The following is a 19,855-nucleotide window of genomic DNA, read 5'->3' as shown; positions in this document are numbered from 1 at the left end:
ACTGAAACTGCTGCAAATCATAAAATCAGAATGCAGTGCGGCTTTTCTCTTAACCACAAAGTTTTGAGAATACAACAAAGATCAAGACAATATCTTCTTCATTGAAACCCCCAAACACGACCATAATGACAAAGCAACAAAATGATAGTGATAGCCTAAAACAACAGGATGAACTTAATCAAATCAAATCCAAAATACAAGATCATTTAATAGCATCAGGAGAATACGAACTAATAAATAAACAATTAAAATTACAATTATATGAAAGTGGATGGTATGATAAAGTAGCTCAAATTACAAACAATCATTTAAATAGTAGTGGAAATCAAGAAGAAGTGAAAAATATTAGTGATTTATATGCTTTTGTTAGACCTAAAGCTGAAGAAATAGTACCTCAAGATATTAGAGATAATATGATGAAAAAAATTGAACAATATTTGGATGGTATTATTGATTAATCAAGAAAATGATGGTATATGAATGATCAGAAAGTGTTTATGTTGGGTTAAATGAACATCTTGTCAACATTGGTAAAAATTTACTGAAAACGAGGTGACCATAAAAAAATATAAAGAGTATTACTCAACCTGCATCGATTAAAAGTAACCAGCTAAGAGCTGAAGACGGTCTTATTTTGCCTATTAATATAGAACACCTACTCAAAAACACCCAACAAGCTGTGCATACATATATAAGTAGATGTCATAATTCAAAAAATTTCATGTCGTAAAATATTATTTCCTGACTGGACACTAGCGGTACATATAAATTTATCCAATCATTAATACTTTTTTCTTGCTTAACAAATGTAATAAATTTTTTTTTAGTTGTTTAGAATTAATATCTTTACAATAGCATATCCAGTAGTTATCAAGTAAACAAATCAGATCAAACACATCTAACCACATCCAAATCCATCGACTACTTACAGACTGGGAATAATAGAGTTTTACATATCACACATATCATTTGATCGTTCCATAATCATTTTGCATTTCACATTTATTCATAATTATTTATTCACAACACAACAATGTATTCATTAACTAAAAAATCAACTTTTAATCAAATCAAACAAATAAGGCCAATCATATCAACTTCAATAATACCTTCATCAACTCAAATATATACATCAAAACGTAATGTTTCATCAAAAGAATTAACTCCACAAAAATTACCAACAGATTTCCCATTAATGTCAGAAAAAACAGCATCAAGTCCGATAGATTATGCATTAACTTCATTAGATACTATAGCCAATTGGGCAAGAAAATCATCATTTTGGCCAGTTACTTTTGGATTAGCATGTTGTGCAGTTGAAATGATGCATGTATCAGCACCAAGATATGATCAAGATAGATTAGGTATTATTTTTAGAGCTTCACCTCGTCAATCAGATATTATGATTGTTGCAGGTACTGTTACAAATAAAATGGCTCCTGCATTGAGACAAGTTTATGATCAAATGCCAGATCCAAAATGGGTTATATCTATGGGATCATGTGCAAATGGTGGTGGATATTATCATTATTCATATTCAGTATTAAGAGGTTGTGATAGAATTGTTCCTGTTGATATTTATGTACCTGGTTGTCCTCCAACTGCTGAAGCTCTAATGTATGGTGTTTTTCAATTACAAAAAAAAATGATGCAAACAAGAATAACTAGATTATGGTATAGAAGTTAATTGAAGGAGCACTTTCTTTAGTGAAAAGTAAGACTTTAAATATTGTAGAATTGATGGAACTCTGCCCAAATTCGTTTTAATTGTAATAACTGCTTTAATGATTCTGATAGTGTTTGACATTTGGTAAGAGTACACTACTTTACTGCATCACGTGATAAATTACACAAACATGATATTGACCATTTTTAATTTTCTTACACAATGAATTCTCGTCTCTCCTTAAAATTTAAGTCAACAGAAAAAATATTTATTTCGATCATACATTGAAGGATTGAATTTTATTAGTAACATGTTTAACTTTAGCTCTTTAATTGAGAGGAAAAAAAGAAATGATAGTCTATTAGTGAACAGCAAAAAAATTAGAATATCCCGCACACACAAGTCTCCCAGTATTGGTTGAATTCAATTTCCTTAATTTTTTTCTCCCTTTATCTTTATCAAATTTTTTGATATTATCGCCCCTTTTCATACAACTTTTTCTTTTACAACACATATTCAATCAACAACAACAATAAAACATGGCCAGAACAAAACAAACAGCCAGAAAATCAACTGGTGGTAAAGCACCAAGAAAACAATTAGCTTCAAAAGCAGCAAGAAAATCAGCACCAGTATCAGGAGGTGTTAAAAAACCTCATAGATATAAACCAGGTACTGTTGCATTAAGAGAAATTAGAAGATTTCAAAAATCAACAGAATTATTAATTAGAAAATTACCATTTCAAAGATTAGTTAGAGAAATTGCTCAAGATTTTAAATCTGATTTAAGATTTCAATCATCAGCTATTGGTGCATTACAAGAAGCTGTTGAAGCTTATTTAGTTGGATTATTTGAAGATACTAATTTATGTGCTATTCATGCTAAAAGAGTTACTATTCAAAAGAAAGATATTCAATTAGCTAGAAGATTAAGAGGTGAAAGAACTTAGAGCTTGAGGAGTAATTTTTTGCTATTGACGATATCTTTCATTTCTTCTATGGTGGTTTTTTTTAAGTAGTTTTATAAAGAATATAATATAATTTTATTATCTGGATTTGAAATATTTGTAGAGTGGCAAAAGAGTAGATTAAAATTTTTGTTGTAAATTTTATAGATTGACCTATACTATACATTTTACTATACTCCAGAATTTTCAAAAGATGATTCACTACCAGTATCAATTGGAGGTTTAGCAGAATCTTCTGGAATTTCTTCTTCTTCATCTGATGATGATATTAGTAAAGGATCAGGTTCATCTGGGTCAAATTGTTCTTGTTGTATATTTGGAGGTTGTTGTTGTTGTAGATGTTGATGTTGTGGTAAATGATTTTGAAAAGGTTGATATTGAAACAGATGAATTGGTACTCCTAAAGGATGTATTGGAGGAGGTGGGATATTTAATTGAGGACCACCAGGTGCCGCTAGAACTTGTGGAGGTAATTGATGATATGATTGATGAAGTTGTTGTAAATGAGGTGTTTGATGTGGTGGTGGTTGTTGTTGATGTAAAAATCTTTTATTATTCATTGATACTCTACCCCAACTTAATCTTACCCTATTACCACCAATTATAAAACCTTGCATTGCTGCTATCGTTTCTTCTGCTTCTTCTCTTGTTGAATATTTAACAAATCCACAATTTTTACCTGGTGGTATTTTAATTTGTTGTATTATACCAAAAGGTTTAAATAATGTAAATAATGTAGCTTCTGTAACTTCTGATGATAATCCACCAACAAATACAGTTGTGTTATTAGGATCTGCAAATTGTTGTGGATGTTGTTGAGGTGGTGGTTGATTTTGATAATGAAGTGGTATCTGAGGCGGCGGCTGCTGCTGTTGTTGTTGTTGTTGCTGCTGAGGAGAAATTTGATTGGGTTGTTGTTGATGAGGAGGTATACCTAATTGTAATGATCTTGGAAAATTTTGATGTTGTTGAGGAGTGTCTAGATAATTTGTATCAATATCTCTTGGTGAACCAGCACTATTGAGTTGATTATAAAAACCATAAAGTGGACTTCCTTGTGGAGGTAAAAACATCATTTCTGGAGGTAATGTATTAGAATCTTGAAATTCATTTGGATGCTGTATAAATGGCAGATGATGAAGTTGTTGTTGTTGTTGTTGTAATGATGGTTGTGATTGTTGATTATATCTTCGATTATTTGTATTTCTTGGTGTTGCTAAAGCAACTCTTAATGGTCTACCAGCAAACCAAATTCCATTCATTTCAGTTAAAGCTCTTTGTCTTTCTGATTCATCAGTAAATCTAACAAATCCAAAACATCTTGATTTACCAGATATTGGATCAGTCATAACTCTTACAGTTTTAATTGAATCTGGAAATGACTTTTGAAAAAATGCTAATAAATGAGCTTCAGTTGTTGAAGCTGATAAATCACCAACAAATAATGAAAATTCAGGCATTTGAATAATTGGAGCAGTTAATGTTGCACCACTTGCCCAATTTAATCTAAAATATTTCTTTTGATTATCTGGATTATTTAAAAAATGTTGTTGTGAAGGCATTGCAATATCAGGTAATAATTGACCATTAAGACTTAAAGCTTGTTGAGCATCTTCAAATGATTCAAATTCAACAAAACAATAACCAGAATTTGTTAAACCTTGAAATCCAATTTTTAAAGATTTTGGTTTTATAATTTTAACAATAACTTTTTTTTGTAATATATTCCACCATAAATCTGTAATTTGTTGTTCATCTAACCATGAATCTAAATCTCCCATCCATAAAGTTCTTGGTTGATCTGATGTTGATGATGTTGATGATAAACTATCATGCTGTTGATGTTGTTGATGTTGTTGCTCCGTTATTATAGCATTTGATTGTTTTGTAGATATAGGAGGATTAGGTACAGTATAACTGGATAATAATTCTTGTTCTTGTTTATGTTGATGACTTGCAGTATTTGATACAGTATGAGGATTTATTGCTTGTGGATTTGAAGATGTAATCGAATTTGTTTGTGATTTATTGGATGATTGTTGTTGTTGTGGTTGTGGTTGTGATTGTGATTGTTGATCTTGTGATCCAATTGTTCCGTAATTTATTGATTGAAATTGATAATCTTTTGATTTATCACTGGAATTAGATTCATTTTCAATTTGAAATGAACCAAGATTAGTAGATGCATATGCCATTATCTTTTAGTTAAATACGAAATATGGTCTTAATCCCAATTGAATATGGAATTATATATGATATTAATTTATTATTGTACTTATTTTTCTTTTGTTCTATGTTAAATTGATAAATTTGATAACGCAATTTTCAACTAAGGGGGGGAAACACTTTATTGAAGAATTATACAATGCTATAGATACAATACAAGTGGCAAGGAAAAAAAAATGTCAATTGGGTGGATCTTTGATGAATTGTATTTGGTTTCACAATTTGTTTGTAATTGAGAGAGATCGACTTGCTGAGTGGTCTTTAGATTGAATTTTCAGGTCTAATTATATAGCAAAATGCTATTCAGTAGTAGATTATAATATTAACATTATGGAAATAGTCTTTATCTAAAATTAAGGGGCTTAATAGGGGTTTTTTACATTTTTCATATTTTTCACTTATCAATTTACACATTTTGTTCATATCGTGCTGACAAATTAAATTGATATAACACTTGTTGGCTTAATTGTGAATGATATGTTGAATATACAAGGCTATAGCCTCATATGTACAGTTCTTATGAACTACAGATTGATCTACCTACTATTTTAAACTCCGCAATTTAGTTAAATTAAGACATTGTACTTATAGGGCGAAACGGATAAATAAAAAGAACTAGAACATTTAGTGAAGACTTCGCATGTCTGTAGACCAGTTTTTGATGAAATTTAATGAACAAATTCTGTGCTTTGTTCTTGTTTCTTTTTGCTCTAGAAAATAGTAATGGTTATGTAGTCTAAATTTAAAGTATTGATTGAAACTCTTGTCCCAATCTACTACTAACTACCATATACAAAATTCATTTCTGTGTTAATAGAATAAATTTTTATATTAGTGTCCGTTTTGTGTTACTTTTTTATATAATTTTGTTATTTTAAGATCAAAAAGTAAACAAAGAAAATTTGACAACCAAAATAAATTATTATTCATTATTTTTACAACCACATTGATGACAACATGTTACAACTGAAGGTAGTTGTTGATGATTATAACAAAGATGGGGACAATAAGATAAATTTATCCATCAACAACGAAAATGAACAGAAACCACCCATTTTTTCAACACAATTACCAAAACAAAAATCTAAAATAATGAAACAAACTTCATTTTTAGCACCAAGACAACAATCAATATATCAAAAAAAAATAGAATATAAACAAAATTATAACTTTTCAGGAAATAAAAGTTCAATTATTGAAGATCATATAACAAATAATCATAACAATAGTAATGAATTATCAAATCCTTCATTATCTGTACCAAATACTTTTCATCATAAATCTCATCCAAATGCAAAATCAAAAGAATTAGGTTCAACTTTTATAAATGATGATCATACAAATAATTCTGATCAACATCATCAAAACAACAACAATAGCAATCATCAAAATAAAACTCCTAATTGGATGCCAGAAGAATTAAATGAAAATTGGCCACAATCTTTTAATATTGAAAAACCAAAAGAAATAAATTCTCAAAAAACAAATGAACCAACAACAATAAACACAATTGTACATAATTCAGATATTCAATTAAAAGAAAATCTACCTTGGCAAAATAAATATAAAAGTCCAGCTCCTAAAAATTTACAACATTTATTTAATGAATCAAAAGAAATTACTGATACTTCTTCACCATTTTCAAAACCAACTACATCTTCACCAATGAAAATATTTGGTGGAAATTATGATACATATACAAAACAACAATTTAATGATGTATTACAAAACATAGCATCAAATAAAAATACACCAGCTCATATAAATTCGAAACCAATATTAAATTCAAATCAACAAATTTTAAATAAACCAAATGAAAATATAAAAGCTTTTACCAAGACAGGTTCATATAATGGAAAATCTTATATGACAAATGCAAATAATATTTTTAAAAATTTAGAAAGAAAATTTAAATCAGGAGATGTTAGAGTTGTTTCACAAGATACTGCTACTTCAACACCAAAAAGAAAAGTTGATACAGAACAACCACAAGAAGAAATTGAATATGCATCATATACTACTGGATATAGTTCAGATGAAAAAAGTGAAATTCAAATTCAAAAATCAAATGAATATACAATGATTTCAAAATCTGAAGAAAGTGAAGAAAAGAGTGAGGAGCAAAGTGATGAAAAAAGTTCAGAAATTCAAATTGATGAGTTGAAAGAGCTAACTTTTGATGATAATGATTCAAGTTATACACATGAAAGTACAGAAGAAGAAGAAGAAGAAGAAGAAATTCAAGATTTATCAATAAATAATACAATCACACAAATTAAATTAAAATCTCCATCAAAATTAAGAAAAGAATATGAATCACCGATTATAAATGGTGAAATTCAACCTAACCTTGAAATTTTGGAAAAACATGGTAATATGATATATGATGAAGAAAATTTTAGATGGATTAATCAAGATGAAAATTATACTCTTGATGGATTATCAGATTTAGAGGAAGAACAACCCAAAAAAAAAGAAGTTTCATTTCATAAAAATGTTGGTGATATAACTGCAATATCACAAATTCAAGATATTTCATTTTCAGAATCAAAAAAGGAATTAATATCTGTATTAACTGATGTATTAGAAGAGTTAAGTGTTATTGATTGGAATAATGTTGAAGAAATAGATGTATCAAATAAACAATTAAAAACATTAAATGGATTAAGTAAATGTTTACCATCATTAAAAGATTTAGATGCTTCTAATAATGAATTAATTTATTTATCAGGTATCCCCAATGTAATAAAATTAAATTTATCAAATAATAAAATTGAAAATAGATCAACTTTAAATGAATTTACAAAATTAAGAAATTTATCATTAAGTAATAATTATTTAACAAATATAAATTTATTAAATAATATTCAATTAACTTATTTAAATTTATCAAATAATAATTTAAATAGCTTGAATGGATTGAGGAATTTGAAATACTTGAGTGAATTGAGTTTATGTGGAAATCAATTGGAAGTTATTGATTTAGCTGATTATGAATTTAATGAATTACGAAATTTGAATGTTTCAAATAATCGTATCGTGGAAATTAAAAATATAAATCATTTAACTAAATTAAGAGTTTTAAATTGTGATTATAATAGTTTAGAAGTATTTCAGCTTAGCGGATTTATTACAAAATTACAAATAAATCATAATTTTTTGAAATTGTTGGATGTTAGAGGTTTAAAAAATTTAAGATGTTTAAAATTTGATAATAATCTAGTTGAACAATTCTTAACTAAAAGAGGTAATGGAATTGAGAAAATATCATGTAAATTTCAACCTAATGAAATTGATTTTAGTGGTTGTTTAAATTTAAAAGTTTTAAATATATCTGGTTGTTCATTTATTCCTAAAAATGATAATATTACTCATTTAACAATGAATGCAGGAACTTTCAAAACACTACCTAAAGATTTTGCAACTCAATTTTTTAATCTACAGTATCTCAATTTAAATTTTAATCATTTCAAAAGTTTAAAACCTTTAAGTGGATTAAAAAAATTATATTATTTATCATTAGTTAGTAATGACTTATCAGACTTTTATGAAACAATGAATTGTCTAAAATCATCAAAAAATTCATTAGTGGTGCTAGATCAAAGATTAAATCCTTTCACTTTTGCTTATCCATATGTTTTTTTCCCAGATGAAACTCCAATACAACAATTAAAAAATATTGAAGATTTAGAAACTTTTGAAATAAATTTAAAAGAATTAAGTAATGGAGAATGGCAAGAAAGAAATAACAACTTTATTTCTAATGAAATTTTAAATTATAGAAATTTAACAATGTTATATTTTCAAAATTTAAAAAAATTAGATGGTTTAAAAATTTCAAATTTTGATAAAAGATCCGCACATGAAAAATTTATAGCTAATCAATAGTTCACTCTAATTTGAAATAAATGGTACTTTCTAAAAGAATTAGTATTCAATGGCCTCCTGAACCAGTAAAAGAAGATGCCGATGTTTTGGTTTTAACTACTCCTGGTAATCATTATGTAGATATACGAATTTTTAAACAATATTATCCTTGTATTAATAATAATTTACCATTTGACCAAGTTTTTGAACTATGTTTAGCTGGAAAAGAAGTGCCTTTGACGGAGAATAAAATCAAATTTGAAAGTATAATTAATTCTCAAAGTTTAAAAGACTCGTTCAAGACAGGTAAAATTGAAATAGATGATGATATTGGTGAATTTAGTGAATATGGATTAGATCGTAAAGAAATTGGAAAAATGAAAAACGGCAAAGGAGTAATTCTGCCATATATTGAAATATGGAGATCATTGGATCCATCAAAACACAGTCCTAAAAAAGAAGTTAGAGAAAGCACCACTGAAAGTGTTGAGTTTTCAACTTATGAATTAAAAACAGGATTAGGTAAATTAATTCAATTAGGAAATTGGAAACAAGGTATAATTCAATTGGAAAATGATATAATAGTATTACGATCTTGGTTTAATGGTCATCATTGGGATAATTTAATTAAATATGGTGATATTTCAAAATTTAATATAGATAACAATCTTAATTGGGTTTGTATAGAAAAAAATTAGCAAAACAAAATCAAAAAAAAAAAAAAATGAAATTGATTTATTTCTTTACCTAAACTCTTGTGACAACAATAATATGACAGGTGAAGCATGGTATGAATGAAATTCAATATCTTAACATTTAAAGACGATCCAATACTAACTCCTCAAAGGTTATTTATATTTGCTGTTGTAGTAAATGCAGTGAATTTATTTTCACAAGTATTTTTCACAATAATGTATTCAGATTTAGAATGTGATTATATTAATCCAATTGAATTATGTAATAAATTAAATCCATGGTTTATACCAGAAGCAAGTTTAAATGCATTTATAACTGTATTATTTTTAGTTAATGGATATTGGTTTTGCTTTTTATTGAATTTACCATTATTTGCTTATAATTTAAATAAATTTTATACAAAAAATCATTTATTAGATGCTACTGAAATTTTTAGAACTTTATCAAAACATAAAAAAGAAAGTTTTTTAAAATTAGGATTTCATTTAGTTATGTTTTTCTTTTATTTATATAGAATGATTATGGCATTAGTTAATGATGAACATTAAGATTTGTAAGATAAGGATGTTTGAGAAGTTAGTGTTTAGTGATTGTGTAGTTAATATTTATATACAATAAATCTTTTTACATTTTATTATTTTATTCTATATAAGAGAAATGATATAACTTAAAATTAAAATTGAAATAGATGGTGAAGAAATAAAAGATCCAATTCCGGAAAATGTTGAACCTGCAGTAGTTGTAGCAGTTGTTGAAGATATTGAGGTGGCAGTTGCTGAAGATATTGATGTTTGACTTGTTGTTATTGTTCGTGTGTCAGAGCCTGTCATTGATGCAGCATCAACTGTGGTTCTACCTGATGTTGAATTTCTGTTAGTTGATGTTGTTGATGATGTTGAGTTCCTATTAGTTGATGTTGATGATGATGTTGAGTTACTAATTGAAGTTGATGAAGTTGTAGAATTATGATACTTTTTATTAGGGAATGCTGAAACTTCAGGACCTTCTTCAATTGTACCTGTCCAACAATATTCTTCAAAACATTTCAGACATTCTTCACTTTGTTTTTCACCTAATCTTTCTTGTTGTCTTCTTATAATAGCACATCCGACACATTTGATCCAATCTTCATCTTCAGTAGTATTACCTCTTGACATAACTTCGTAACCATTTTGAATTGTACCTGTTTTTTCAGCATTATCAAAACTTAATTTAAATGTAGAAAAATTTGATAAATAAGATTGATGATTATTTGAAAGATAAACAACTAATGGAACATCTGTTTCATTTAAATTTTCATCATGCCAATCAATAATTGGTGATAATGCTGATGAATTACATCCAAAAAATAAAGGTTTTTCACCTAATTGATCTTGTAAATATGTATCAACAGTTGGAACAAATGGGAATGGTTTACCTTTACCTTGATCAGTAAATTGCCATTTATAAGTTTCAACAAATGATGTACCATTTGGCCAATTAGTTTCAGTATCTCCACTATTATCAAACGCAAAAATAATATCAACATCACGATCTTGTTGAATTAATGGATAAAATGGTACATTTTGTTTATCTTCACCACCATCAACCAACGATAATGTACTATTATCAACGATATCATCAATTTGAGCTGTTGATAAATCTAAAAATGGATTTGGATGATATATTGCAACATCTGTTTTATCATCACTTGCATCACTAACGGCCATTTCTAAAATTGGACGTAAAATTGTACTTACATCATAATCACCTAAATGAGTAAAAATTTGATTAAATAAAGATGAAGATGTACCCATTACAAATCCTGCATTATCAAAATTTCTAACACATTGTGAAGCTTTCCCATCTTCTATTGTTGAACCTAAATATTCTGTATCAGCAAATGCATTAATACTATCAAAATTTCCTAATTCATAAGGTGAAATTTCAACAATAAAAGTTGAATTTTGATCAATTATAGTAGCTTGTTCAACTGTTTTACCATTTGCTACTAAAAATGAATAAGGCATACTATGATCTTTAAAAGTTGTTAAATTTCGAACACTTGACCATGTTACATTTGATCCACCACTATTATCATTAAAAAATTGATGACTTAAAGCTCTACCCCAAAGATCTGTAATTGAAGTTTCAAATCCAGCTTGATTCTTGGCAACTAATGCTGTACCAACACCAGTATAATATTTACCTAATTCAGCTAAATTTAAACTACTTGGATTTAAAAATGAATCTTCTAAATCCCAAATTTCTGCTGAACCATTTAATATATTTTCAACTGATATCCAATTATTTAAAACTAAACTTCCAACTAACCAAGAACCACCAGATAAACCAGCAAGATAAGTAGAAGATTGTAATAAACCCCCCAAAGCATTAGTATTTGAATCTTCAAATCTACCATCTAAAGCTAAAATATTTCCAGCACCTGCTAACATTGCTCTATATCCACCACCTGAAAACGCTAATCCAATACTAATATTATGTTTTTGGGAGTTATCATTTATAAATTTTTCAGCATCAAAATCAGTTAAATTAGCTCTATTATTTAAAAAACTAATTAAAAATTTATTTGTTTGTTCATGTTTAGCTTTTATATAATTTTTTTCATTATCTGATAATCCATTGGCTTCACGAATTAATGAATGATTTGGACATGTAACATTAACCGGTGAATATGGATTAGAAACTCCATCTCCATCTGAATTACTTTCTGTTTCATCAGTTGTTTGAGATGTAGAATTCAGTGATCTTGTGCTGCTACTACCACCTCCAAAAAATCCTCCTATAAAACTTTCAATTACATTTTCAGAAGTTGTTTTCGAACTTGAAATTGTTGAAGTTGTTGATTGTGCATTTGAACTTGCTGCTGAAGTTATTGAAGCAATGGTACTATTTATTGATAATAAAGTATTTGAAATTTCTGAAAATACCAGGTTAGCTTTTGAATTGGTTGAAGTTGGTGCTTGAGTTGCAATAGCTAAAGAACTTTTTGCAGTTCCAAATAAATTTGCATACCAAGGAGCCGATGATGTCGAACTTGCTTGTACTGATGTTGTGGCTGGTGCTACTGTTGTTGCTGCACTTGACGCACTAGATTGGGATGAGCTTGTTGAACCACCTCCAAATAGTCCTTGCCACCAAGGTGATGTTGGAGTTGCACCAACTGTATTTTCTTCACTATCAAATGGCCATACAGCAACAACTAATGAAAGTATATAAAATTGTAGTAGAATCCTTATATATCTCATGATTTGATTAATGAGATTTCTAACTTCGTAACCATGACTGATTGGATCTATTCGATCTATTTTATATATGAATTAGCCTTGAACCTTTCTTCATTATTTCTTCTTGTTACTCCAATTAAACTTCCAAATCGGGGAATTACTTTCTATATTGATTGCTTAATCGTTATGCATATTAAACGAACTTTTTTAGCTGTATGAAATGTTAAATTATTGTATTATTATGTGAAATTTGAAATTTTACGGTAACAGAAGAAATTTTGAATTGTGACGCAAAATTTTAGTCCAAAAACTTTTTTTAATTTGGGGAGAATGTGAAGTACAGCAATCCAAAATTTTATTGACCTATTCAAATTAGGTAATAACAGATATGCAAAGCATTTGCCTCGTATTTAATTATGTATCTTTTGTTTTAAAATATAGGCTAATAGGATTAATTTTATTATCCGCGAAACTCCATCTTTTCTTTCTTCCAAGTAAATCAGTAACGTAAATTGTTTTAATTTCGTGCAAAACTTTGAACAGGTTTAGAAATCAGAAATGTTGAGATAATGTCGATTGCAGCGGAAGAAATGAAAATCACACCATTGGTCCCTCCTGAGAAGGATCTGTGAATCAACGGATTCATATTTTCGTGGTTTTAAAGTTAAATGGTCGTTAAGCTTGAAATTGATTCGGTCTAGTAAAAACAACCGTACCGCAATATATATTTATTAAACCAGGCTAGTGTCAAATATTTAGGATTTGTTTCAGCCCTTTGCTTATCGTAGGAGCTAGCTCATGGAAAATTTCTAGGAGAACATAGTCGTCTCAGTAATTTGCAATAGAAAAGGTAGATTGACTGAGACATTGTTGCATTTACCAAGTTTAATAACGCGTAATATGCCCTTTCTTATAATCAGTCTTACTTTTTCTTTTGTTTGAAAAAAAAAATATCTATCACCACAATAAATTTTATAACATTAAATCAATTTTACTTACCACTCATTTTCTTTATCCTATCAATCATGTATTTTGATCTGAACTTTTAAACTTCATATTTTTGATATCTAGGTACCTATATAGTGCAATGTTTGAATAAATGTCCTGGGTGTGCAGGTATCATAAAAGAGAAGATCAAAAACCAAATTTCATAGCCAATTGTTTTCAGTTTCTATAATGTAAATGCTGTTGTTGAAGGTTCATGATGTCTTCAATTTGGAACCGCTAAAAAGTTTCCAGTTTTAAACTTATCATATGGAGTATAACTTAATCATGGTTCCGAATTGGAAATATATGAACCAACTACAACAAGAATTACATTATAAGAAGATACCATCAATCTTTTTCCATCGTCAAAATATTTGAAGAAATTGATTCCGAGTAAGAAAAATTAAGAGATTGTGAAGAATGTTTTGCAAAGAACCAGATCAAAAGACCAAGTTGGGATCCCGAGAAAGCAATTGACTAAAGGAATATGAGGTTTTCAAATATCCACTCAAACATACATTTTAAGAAAAGACAAAATGTATCTTTCAATCATTTGTCACATGAGCAAATACTTTTCATCATTTATTTTCAGGTTTTTCGATTAAACAGGTCTTTTCGAAAGTACTTGCTTGAGTAGCTTGTTGGTCATGCAAGTATAATTTGATGTCCTTATATATGGATAATCAAGATCAGGTTTTGATTATAGTCAAAAAGCGATCATTGATTTGACTACAATCGAAACCTGATCTTGACTATCCATAAGGACATCAAATTATATTTGCATGACCAACAAGTGGAATATTTTTATACTGACTATACCCTCTGTAAAAAGCTGGCATAGTAATATAAGTTTCATTATCAATTTGGAAGTAGTATAAGCTGATTTAATATCAATATGGAATAAATGAAAATCTTTTAATACACAGTTGGCAAAGTTGATTTTTAATAATTATATGAATAATGGACACCTAAACTATTCATGTTTATGGTTCTTTCAATGCCCGAAAAAATATCTGCAATATATTTATTAATATCCAAATTTCATACTCAATACTTGCAAGTCGGACACTCAAAGATAAGCACATTATAGTAAGAGAATATGACTTTAATTAAGACTTACAAGTATTTGAAATCAACAAAATCAATTCATTCATTAATTAAAATAAACTATAAAAACTAAGCTGAAAATGATTCTAATAAGATATTTCTTTCATCAGAATCTGAACCCCAATTTTTAACAACAACACAAGAAGCACCAACAACTTTTCTAGCATTACCTTCTTGATCTAATTTACATAAACCAGCCCATTCACCTAATTGTTTAGCATCTGAAACTTTAATAAGTGGAATTTTTTCTTCTGGTTCGTTACATAAAGCTTCAATTAATTTAATAATTGAATCTTCGGTAACTGAATCACACAAAACACATAACTGTGCTTGTCCTTGGGATAAGGCCTTAGATGCTTCTCTAAGGCCTCTTGCAAGACCATCATGGACTAATGAATTTCTGAGGACGACTTTAAGTGCGTCCTCAATAGAAACTGAGGTGGAAACCTCAACTTCGTTTTCAATAGGTTGATTTTCGATTTCTGTATCAGACATTTTTGATTAATTTGATTGATTTGATTAATTTAATGATAATTTTAATAACCCCTTTGAATCAGTTCAATACTTCTGAAGTAAATCTTCACTGAATTTGATATGGTTAGTTGGTTTTAATAGAGTCTTTTGGTTTGGTTTGGTTTGCAATTTTTCATATTCTTTAAATACCGCTGAAGGTAGGGCTACTGCCCTGAAACATCGTACAAAAAAAAATAATTTATATACTATTTAACAGTTTCTAGAATTAATCACGTGTACTGTCATTCTATTGTATGTTTACTGTCACAGCATTGATTATGGGACATACAATTCATGCTGTAAATTATAAAGACAACCCTTCTATTTAATACTTTTTAACAATTTTTGTTTATTGATTGCTCATTATTAATTGATTATCAGTACTTCATGAGAATGACTAGTAAATTAATGATTTTTTTTTTTTTTTCATTATTAATTATTGATTAGTTAAACTGGAGAAAATTTCCATTTGTATCAAACTTTTAACGAAGGTCCTGCTTCAATGATGAAAAAATGCTGTAAAACTACGCCAATACTTAATAACAAATTACATACCAAATTAGTTATACTATATTTATTAAGGACCTAAATATCATTTGTTAATTTATTGGAAATTTTAACGTCTTTATATAGTATTTAAGGATAGAATTATTCTGATTTTGTGGAGCTGTGTCTTTATTTTGTGTTTGCATTTGAAACAAATCTATAACAAAATATTATAGATAATATCACTTAAACAAATGCTTTTATATGAGCTTAGCCAGAATGTTTTAGAAATGTTTTACAAATAGCAGAAAAGCTACTCGAAATAAAACACTGGATTGGTAACACTCTTTTTCTGTAACTAAATATAAGGTGTTGCTATATGTTAATTTTATCTCAAATGTATATTGTACGATAGAGTTAGCTCAGTTTCTCTTTTATACAAATTCTATAACTAATTATGGAATCATATCTCATTAAAATAGAATTTGCTTCCACTGAATACATTCATCATATGGTGATAATTTGATACATATCTGAATCTGCAAGAAATTATTTCAAGGCATTTATGCATTATATACCACAAAGTTGTTAACTTACAAAATTTTTCTGTATAAATGTTGTAAAGTACTGTTGAGATGTTATGTTTTAAGAGAAAATGTTAAAAAGTTTTACAAACAAACGTTTGATTATTTGTAACAAAAGAGATTCAAAAATAAATCTGAGAAAAACAAATTTTGCTTATATACTGAATTGTAGAGAAAGTAAATCAACTCAATGGTATAACAAACCCGAATAAACTGATGTAAATACTTTTGGAGTTTGGTTTTAAAATAATAAATGTAAAGATCTTGAAATCTCAAATTTTCGAAAGAGGCTAGATCTATCTTATCTAAGTAGAGGCTGAAACATTTTTAAAGTTTCGTAAATCGTAAATGCTAAATTTCTAAATTACTTTTTTTTTTTGCGTTATTGTTTATATTTGAGACCAATTCATATGAAAAATAACTGGATTAGTTAGATTGTTTACTATGTAGACACCCCTTTCGTTTATCCCTAATTTTTGGATTCGTAGAATATAAATATGACTGAATTTTCCTTTCAAATTTTGCATTCAAACCTTTTTTTTTTTTCCTTTTTTTTTTTTTTCTCTTCACCAAAGTGGATCCAATACTACTGTATCAGCCAGCCCGACTCAAGGTTATCGGCCAGCCTTTATTGGACCGCCATTATACATGATTAGTCCATCTCGCTTTGGGTTTGGGTCCGTTTATTACCATTACATTTTTAATTAAATGTATTGCGTAAAACCTCCGTGATACTAGTGAGCTTCAGAGGACTACTTTAGGTAATTCTCCGTTCTTTAGTATTCACAAACTTCAGTATATAGATAAAGTATATAGAATTTTAATTTATAAAATATTTAAAACATCCAATTATTCTCTAATATGTTCTATAACTATGTTTCTTTTTATCTGTTTTTACAATTCATTAAAGAGTAAAATCCATCATTCTAGACGAAAATCAGAGCGATAACTAAACATCATTTAATATACACTATAAAAATATCATGTTCTATTTCTACGTTTATTTATAAACAATAAACTATTACCAGCATCATTATTATAATATAAATTATTTTCAATTAATTTATTATGACCTTGATAATAAATTTTAAAAAATTCACCAAAATTAACCAAAATTGATTTATAACCATATTTTGAAGTTGAAATAATTTTTAATGATGATGATGATGATGATAAATTTGTTAAAGGATAATTATCTTTTTTACCATCTGTTAATGATATTATAAATCCTTCATATTTTTCTTGATTTGGTTTTGGTTTTGGTGAATTTCTTTGTCGAAGTGATTGTAATCCATGTTGTTGTGGGGTTGACGGTAGTTTTAAAGGTTGTTTTGTATTGTTATTATCTTTTATTTTTTCAAATCCAATAATCATATTTACATCAGTAACTTGCCAACATTTTAAATTTTCATACCAATATTGAGATTCACTTATAGCATTAAAACCTAAACATCTAATTTCTCTAATATCTCTTTCAACTCTTAAACATATACTATTTTTTGATCTTTGACTTTCTATTTTATATGTTTGAATAATTAATATTCCTGATTCATCTTTATATATCAATGATAATGAATTGATGGAAACACAACCACAAAATTTACAATGAGTTGGTTCTGAATGAGCTACTTTAAAAGTTCCAGTTTTATAATATCCTATATTGAATGTTTTTAAAACTATCCCCGTTTGAACATCTATTAAACTTGCAGTAAAATCTTGTACTGATACAATCATACCTAAAAAGTCTAATGGGATTAAAACTGGTGTGTTTAAGAATTTTTGTGAAGGTGGAGGAATTTGATTTTTGAATTTTAATGTTAAATCTTTGAAAATGAATTTATTATTTACCAAAGTTCCAGTTATTAATTCTCCATTTTGTTGTTTTTTGAAAATTATTTTATCATTTACTCTTGGAGTTTTTAATTTAGTAGCTGCAGATAAGTTTGGGAATTTAATTACACTGATTGATCCATCTTGACATGATATAGTTAATATTTGACCAGTTTCTAATATTATTATATATTCATTATTTGATTCTTTTTGTTCTGGTATTCTTTTTTTAGCTACTAAAGTAGATGGTCCTAAAATTGGTGATGGAGGAGCAGGGAAATTTCCAGATTTATGATTATCACTCATCATTTTTCTTGTTAAATAACCAGCAACTGTTTTTTTTCTAAAAAATGATTCAAGGATCTTAGTTGTTCTTCCAAATTCATTATATGATTTTGTCCATTTTAATTTAAAATTTTGAAAACAATATATAATTTGTTTATTAAAATTTATTAATATAATTTCATTACCATCATCACTTATTGAAATATGATTAACTGGCCATATTTGATTTGTTAATACATGTTTTTCCTTGGTGATGGGAGACCAAGCAGTAATAGTATGATCAATTTCAAAAGATACAACAATTTCACATAAAGGATTTGTTTCAATTTTTAAAATATCTGAAGTTGATTTTAAATTTTTTAATTCAATTGTGTTTAGTTTTTCAGTTTCAAGTTCTGTAGTATTTGTAGTTTGAATTTTTAAATTTAATCCTATTAATATAATTGATACAATGAATATTATTGATAGAATGATTTCAATATAAAAAATATTGAATTGATAATTCATATCAGCATTTTGTTCTAATTTGTTTGAATTGACTAATGAGTTGTTGTGAATCAATGTGAATTGTTTGGAGTACTAACAAGGATATCTCTTTGATTTTAGAAAGGGTTTGTTTGAATAACTTATTACTTATTTATATAAAGTTTTTTGATCTTTCATTTCTTGAATAATAATAAATTTTTCTTTTTCTAGGCGATATATACTGAAATAATTTAGTATGTTCTACATAATACAATAGGCTAAGAGATCACGGTACAATGTCATTCAATAAATTTAGTACGATGTCTCACTAAATTTTAGTTCAAATGACCTATATCATACGATTTGAACAAACTAAGAAAAGAACAATAGATCTTGGAAGTCGAGGCTAATACCATTTTAATCATTTTGACTCGTAAGGCTAGATACGGGATCTGAGTTTACTTTTCACGTATATATACTGTAAATTCTCCTATTTTCATTTACGATGACTCTTGATAGATTCAATCATACTCATTTTAGATTTAACATTGTTATAGATCTTGATGATCGCTATGTATGAAATTTTAGATATTCAGTCAAATGTAGAATTTTCCAATCACTCAAAAGAAGATTACAACTCATATTTAGAATTATCGTACAAATAGAGATGTAAAAGCTTGTGAAAAAAGGTAACTGCTAAGAACTTTCGTATAATCATTGGATTAGAACCCTTCGATATATTATATTTTTCTAGAATGAAAAGAATAATTAAGCGCGAAACTTTAATATTTACGGATTAATTATTAAACTCATTGATCATGGACCTAATTCTATAATTGCGCAATGACATAATTAACATAAATCAGTTGATTTAATCATATAGCATACGGCTAATCCAGGTCAATAAATCCAATTAGAGGCTATAAGTCAGGTATCTACAGAACATCT

At 27.8% G+C, this 19,855-nt stretch overlaps 9 protein-coding genes across 9 annotated transcripts; 5 read left to right on the top strand and 4 right to left on the bottom strand. All coding sequences in view use genetic code 12, as the record gives it.

Annotated features, from left to right (window-relative positions):
- Positions 1 to 125: 125 nt before the first annotated feature.
- Positions 126 to 458, top strand: KGF55_003936 (uncharacterized protein; the record flags this gene model as incomplete). The annotated part of the gene is made up of 1 exon (XM_051758784.1): positions 126 to 458. The coding sequence occupies one exon, from the start codon at positions 126 to 128 to the stop codon at positions 456 to 458; it is 333 nt and encodes a 110-aa protein (XP_051613357.1).
- A 575-nt stretch (positions 459 to 1,033) lies between these two features.
- FESUR1 (Fesur1p) lies at positions 1,034 to 1,687 on the top strand (the record flags this gene model as incomplete). The annotated part of the gene is made up of 1 exon (XM_051758783.1): positions 1,034 to 1,687. The coding sequence occupies one exon, from the start codon at positions 1,034 to 1,036 to the stop codon at positions 1,685 to 1,687; it is 654 nt and encodes a 217-aa protein (XP_051613356.1).
- A 518-nt stretch (positions 1,688 to 2,205) lies between these two features.
- Positions 2,206 to 2,616, top strand: HHT1 (Hht1p; the record flags this gene model as incomplete). The annotated part of the gene is made up of 1 exon (XM_051758782.1): positions 2,206 to 2,616. The coding sequence occupies one exon, from the start codon at positions 2,206 to 2,208 to the stop codon at positions 2,614 to 2,616; it is 411 nt and encodes a 136-aa protein (XP_051613355.1).
- A 188-nt stretch (positions 2,617 to 2,804) lies between these two features.
- Positions 2,805 to 4,829, bottom strand: KGF55_003933 (uncharacterized protein; the record flags this gene model as incomplete). The annotated part of the gene is made up of 1 exon (XM_051758781.1): positions 2,805 to 4,829. One exon carries the CDS (start codon positions 4,827 to 4,829, stop codon positions 2,805 to 2,807), a length of 2,025 nt encoding a protein of 674 aa, XP_051613354.1.
- A 988-nt stretch (positions 4,830 to 5,817) lies between these two features.
- KGF55_003932 (uncharacterized protein) lies at positions 5,818 to 9,425 on the top strand (the record flags this gene model as incomplete). Its single annotated transcript, XM_051758780.1, has 2 exons — positions 5,818 to 8,686; positions 8,821 to 9,425. The coding sequence occupies 2 exons, from the start codon at positions 5,818 to 5,820 to the stop codon at positions 9,423 to 9,425; spliced, it is 3,474 nt and encodes a 1,157-aa protein (XP_051613353.1).
- Positions 9,426 to 9,498: 73 nt separating this feature from the next.
- Positions 9,499 to 9,971, top strand: KGF55_003931 (cornichon family protein; the record flags this gene model as incomplete). Its single annotated transcript, XM_051758779.1, has 2 exons — positions 9,499 to 9,515; positions 9,575 to 9,971. The coding sequence occupies 2 exons, from the start codon at positions 9,499 to 9,501 to the stop codon at positions 9,969 to 9,971; spliced, it is 414 nt and encodes a 137-aa protein (XP_051613352.1).
- A 96-nt stretch (positions 9,972 to 10,067) lies between these two features.
- On the bottom strand, positions 10,068 to 12,671 carry KGF55_003930 (plb1; the record flags this gene model as incomplete). The annotated part of the gene is made up of 1 exon (XM_051758778.1): positions 10,068 to 12,671. One exon carries the CDS (start codon positions 12,669 to 12,671, stop codon positions 10,068 to 10,070), a length of 2,604 nt encoding a protein of 867 aa, XP_051613351.1.
- Positions 12,672 to 14,813: 2,142 nt separating this feature from the next.
- RPS12 (40S ribosomal protein eS12) lies at positions 14,814 to 15,239 on the bottom strand (the record flags this gene model as incomplete). Its single annotated transcript, XM_051758777.1, has 1 exon — positions 14,814 to 15,239. The coding sequence occupies one exon, from the start codon at positions 15,237 to 15,239 to the stop codon at positions 14,814 to 14,816; it is 426 nt and encodes a 141-aa protein (XP_051613350.1).
- A 2,069-nt stretch (positions 15,240 to 17,308) lies between these two features.
- On the bottom strand, positions 17,309 to 18,949 carry KGF55_003928 (uncharacterized protein; the record flags this gene model as incomplete). The annotated part of the gene is made up of 1 exon (XM_051758776.1): positions 17,309 to 18,949. One exon carries the CDS (start codon positions 18,947 to 18,949, stop codon positions 17,309 to 17,311), a length of 1,641 nt encoding a protein of 546 aa, XP_051613349.1.
- Between the last annotated feature and the right edge of the window lie 906 nt (positions 18,950 to 19,855).

The sequence above is a fragment of the Candida pseudojiufengensis genome (genome assembly GCF_024610245.1).
Source record: "Candida pseudojiufengensis strain CBS 10847 chromosome Unknown scaffold18, whole genome shotgun sequence".
NCBI lineage: Eukaryota > Fungi > Ascomycota > Pichiomycetes > Serinales > Debaryomycetaceae > Lodderomyces > Lodderomyces pseudojiufengensis.
This window is presented reverse-complemented; position numbering and strand designations above follow the sequence as displayed.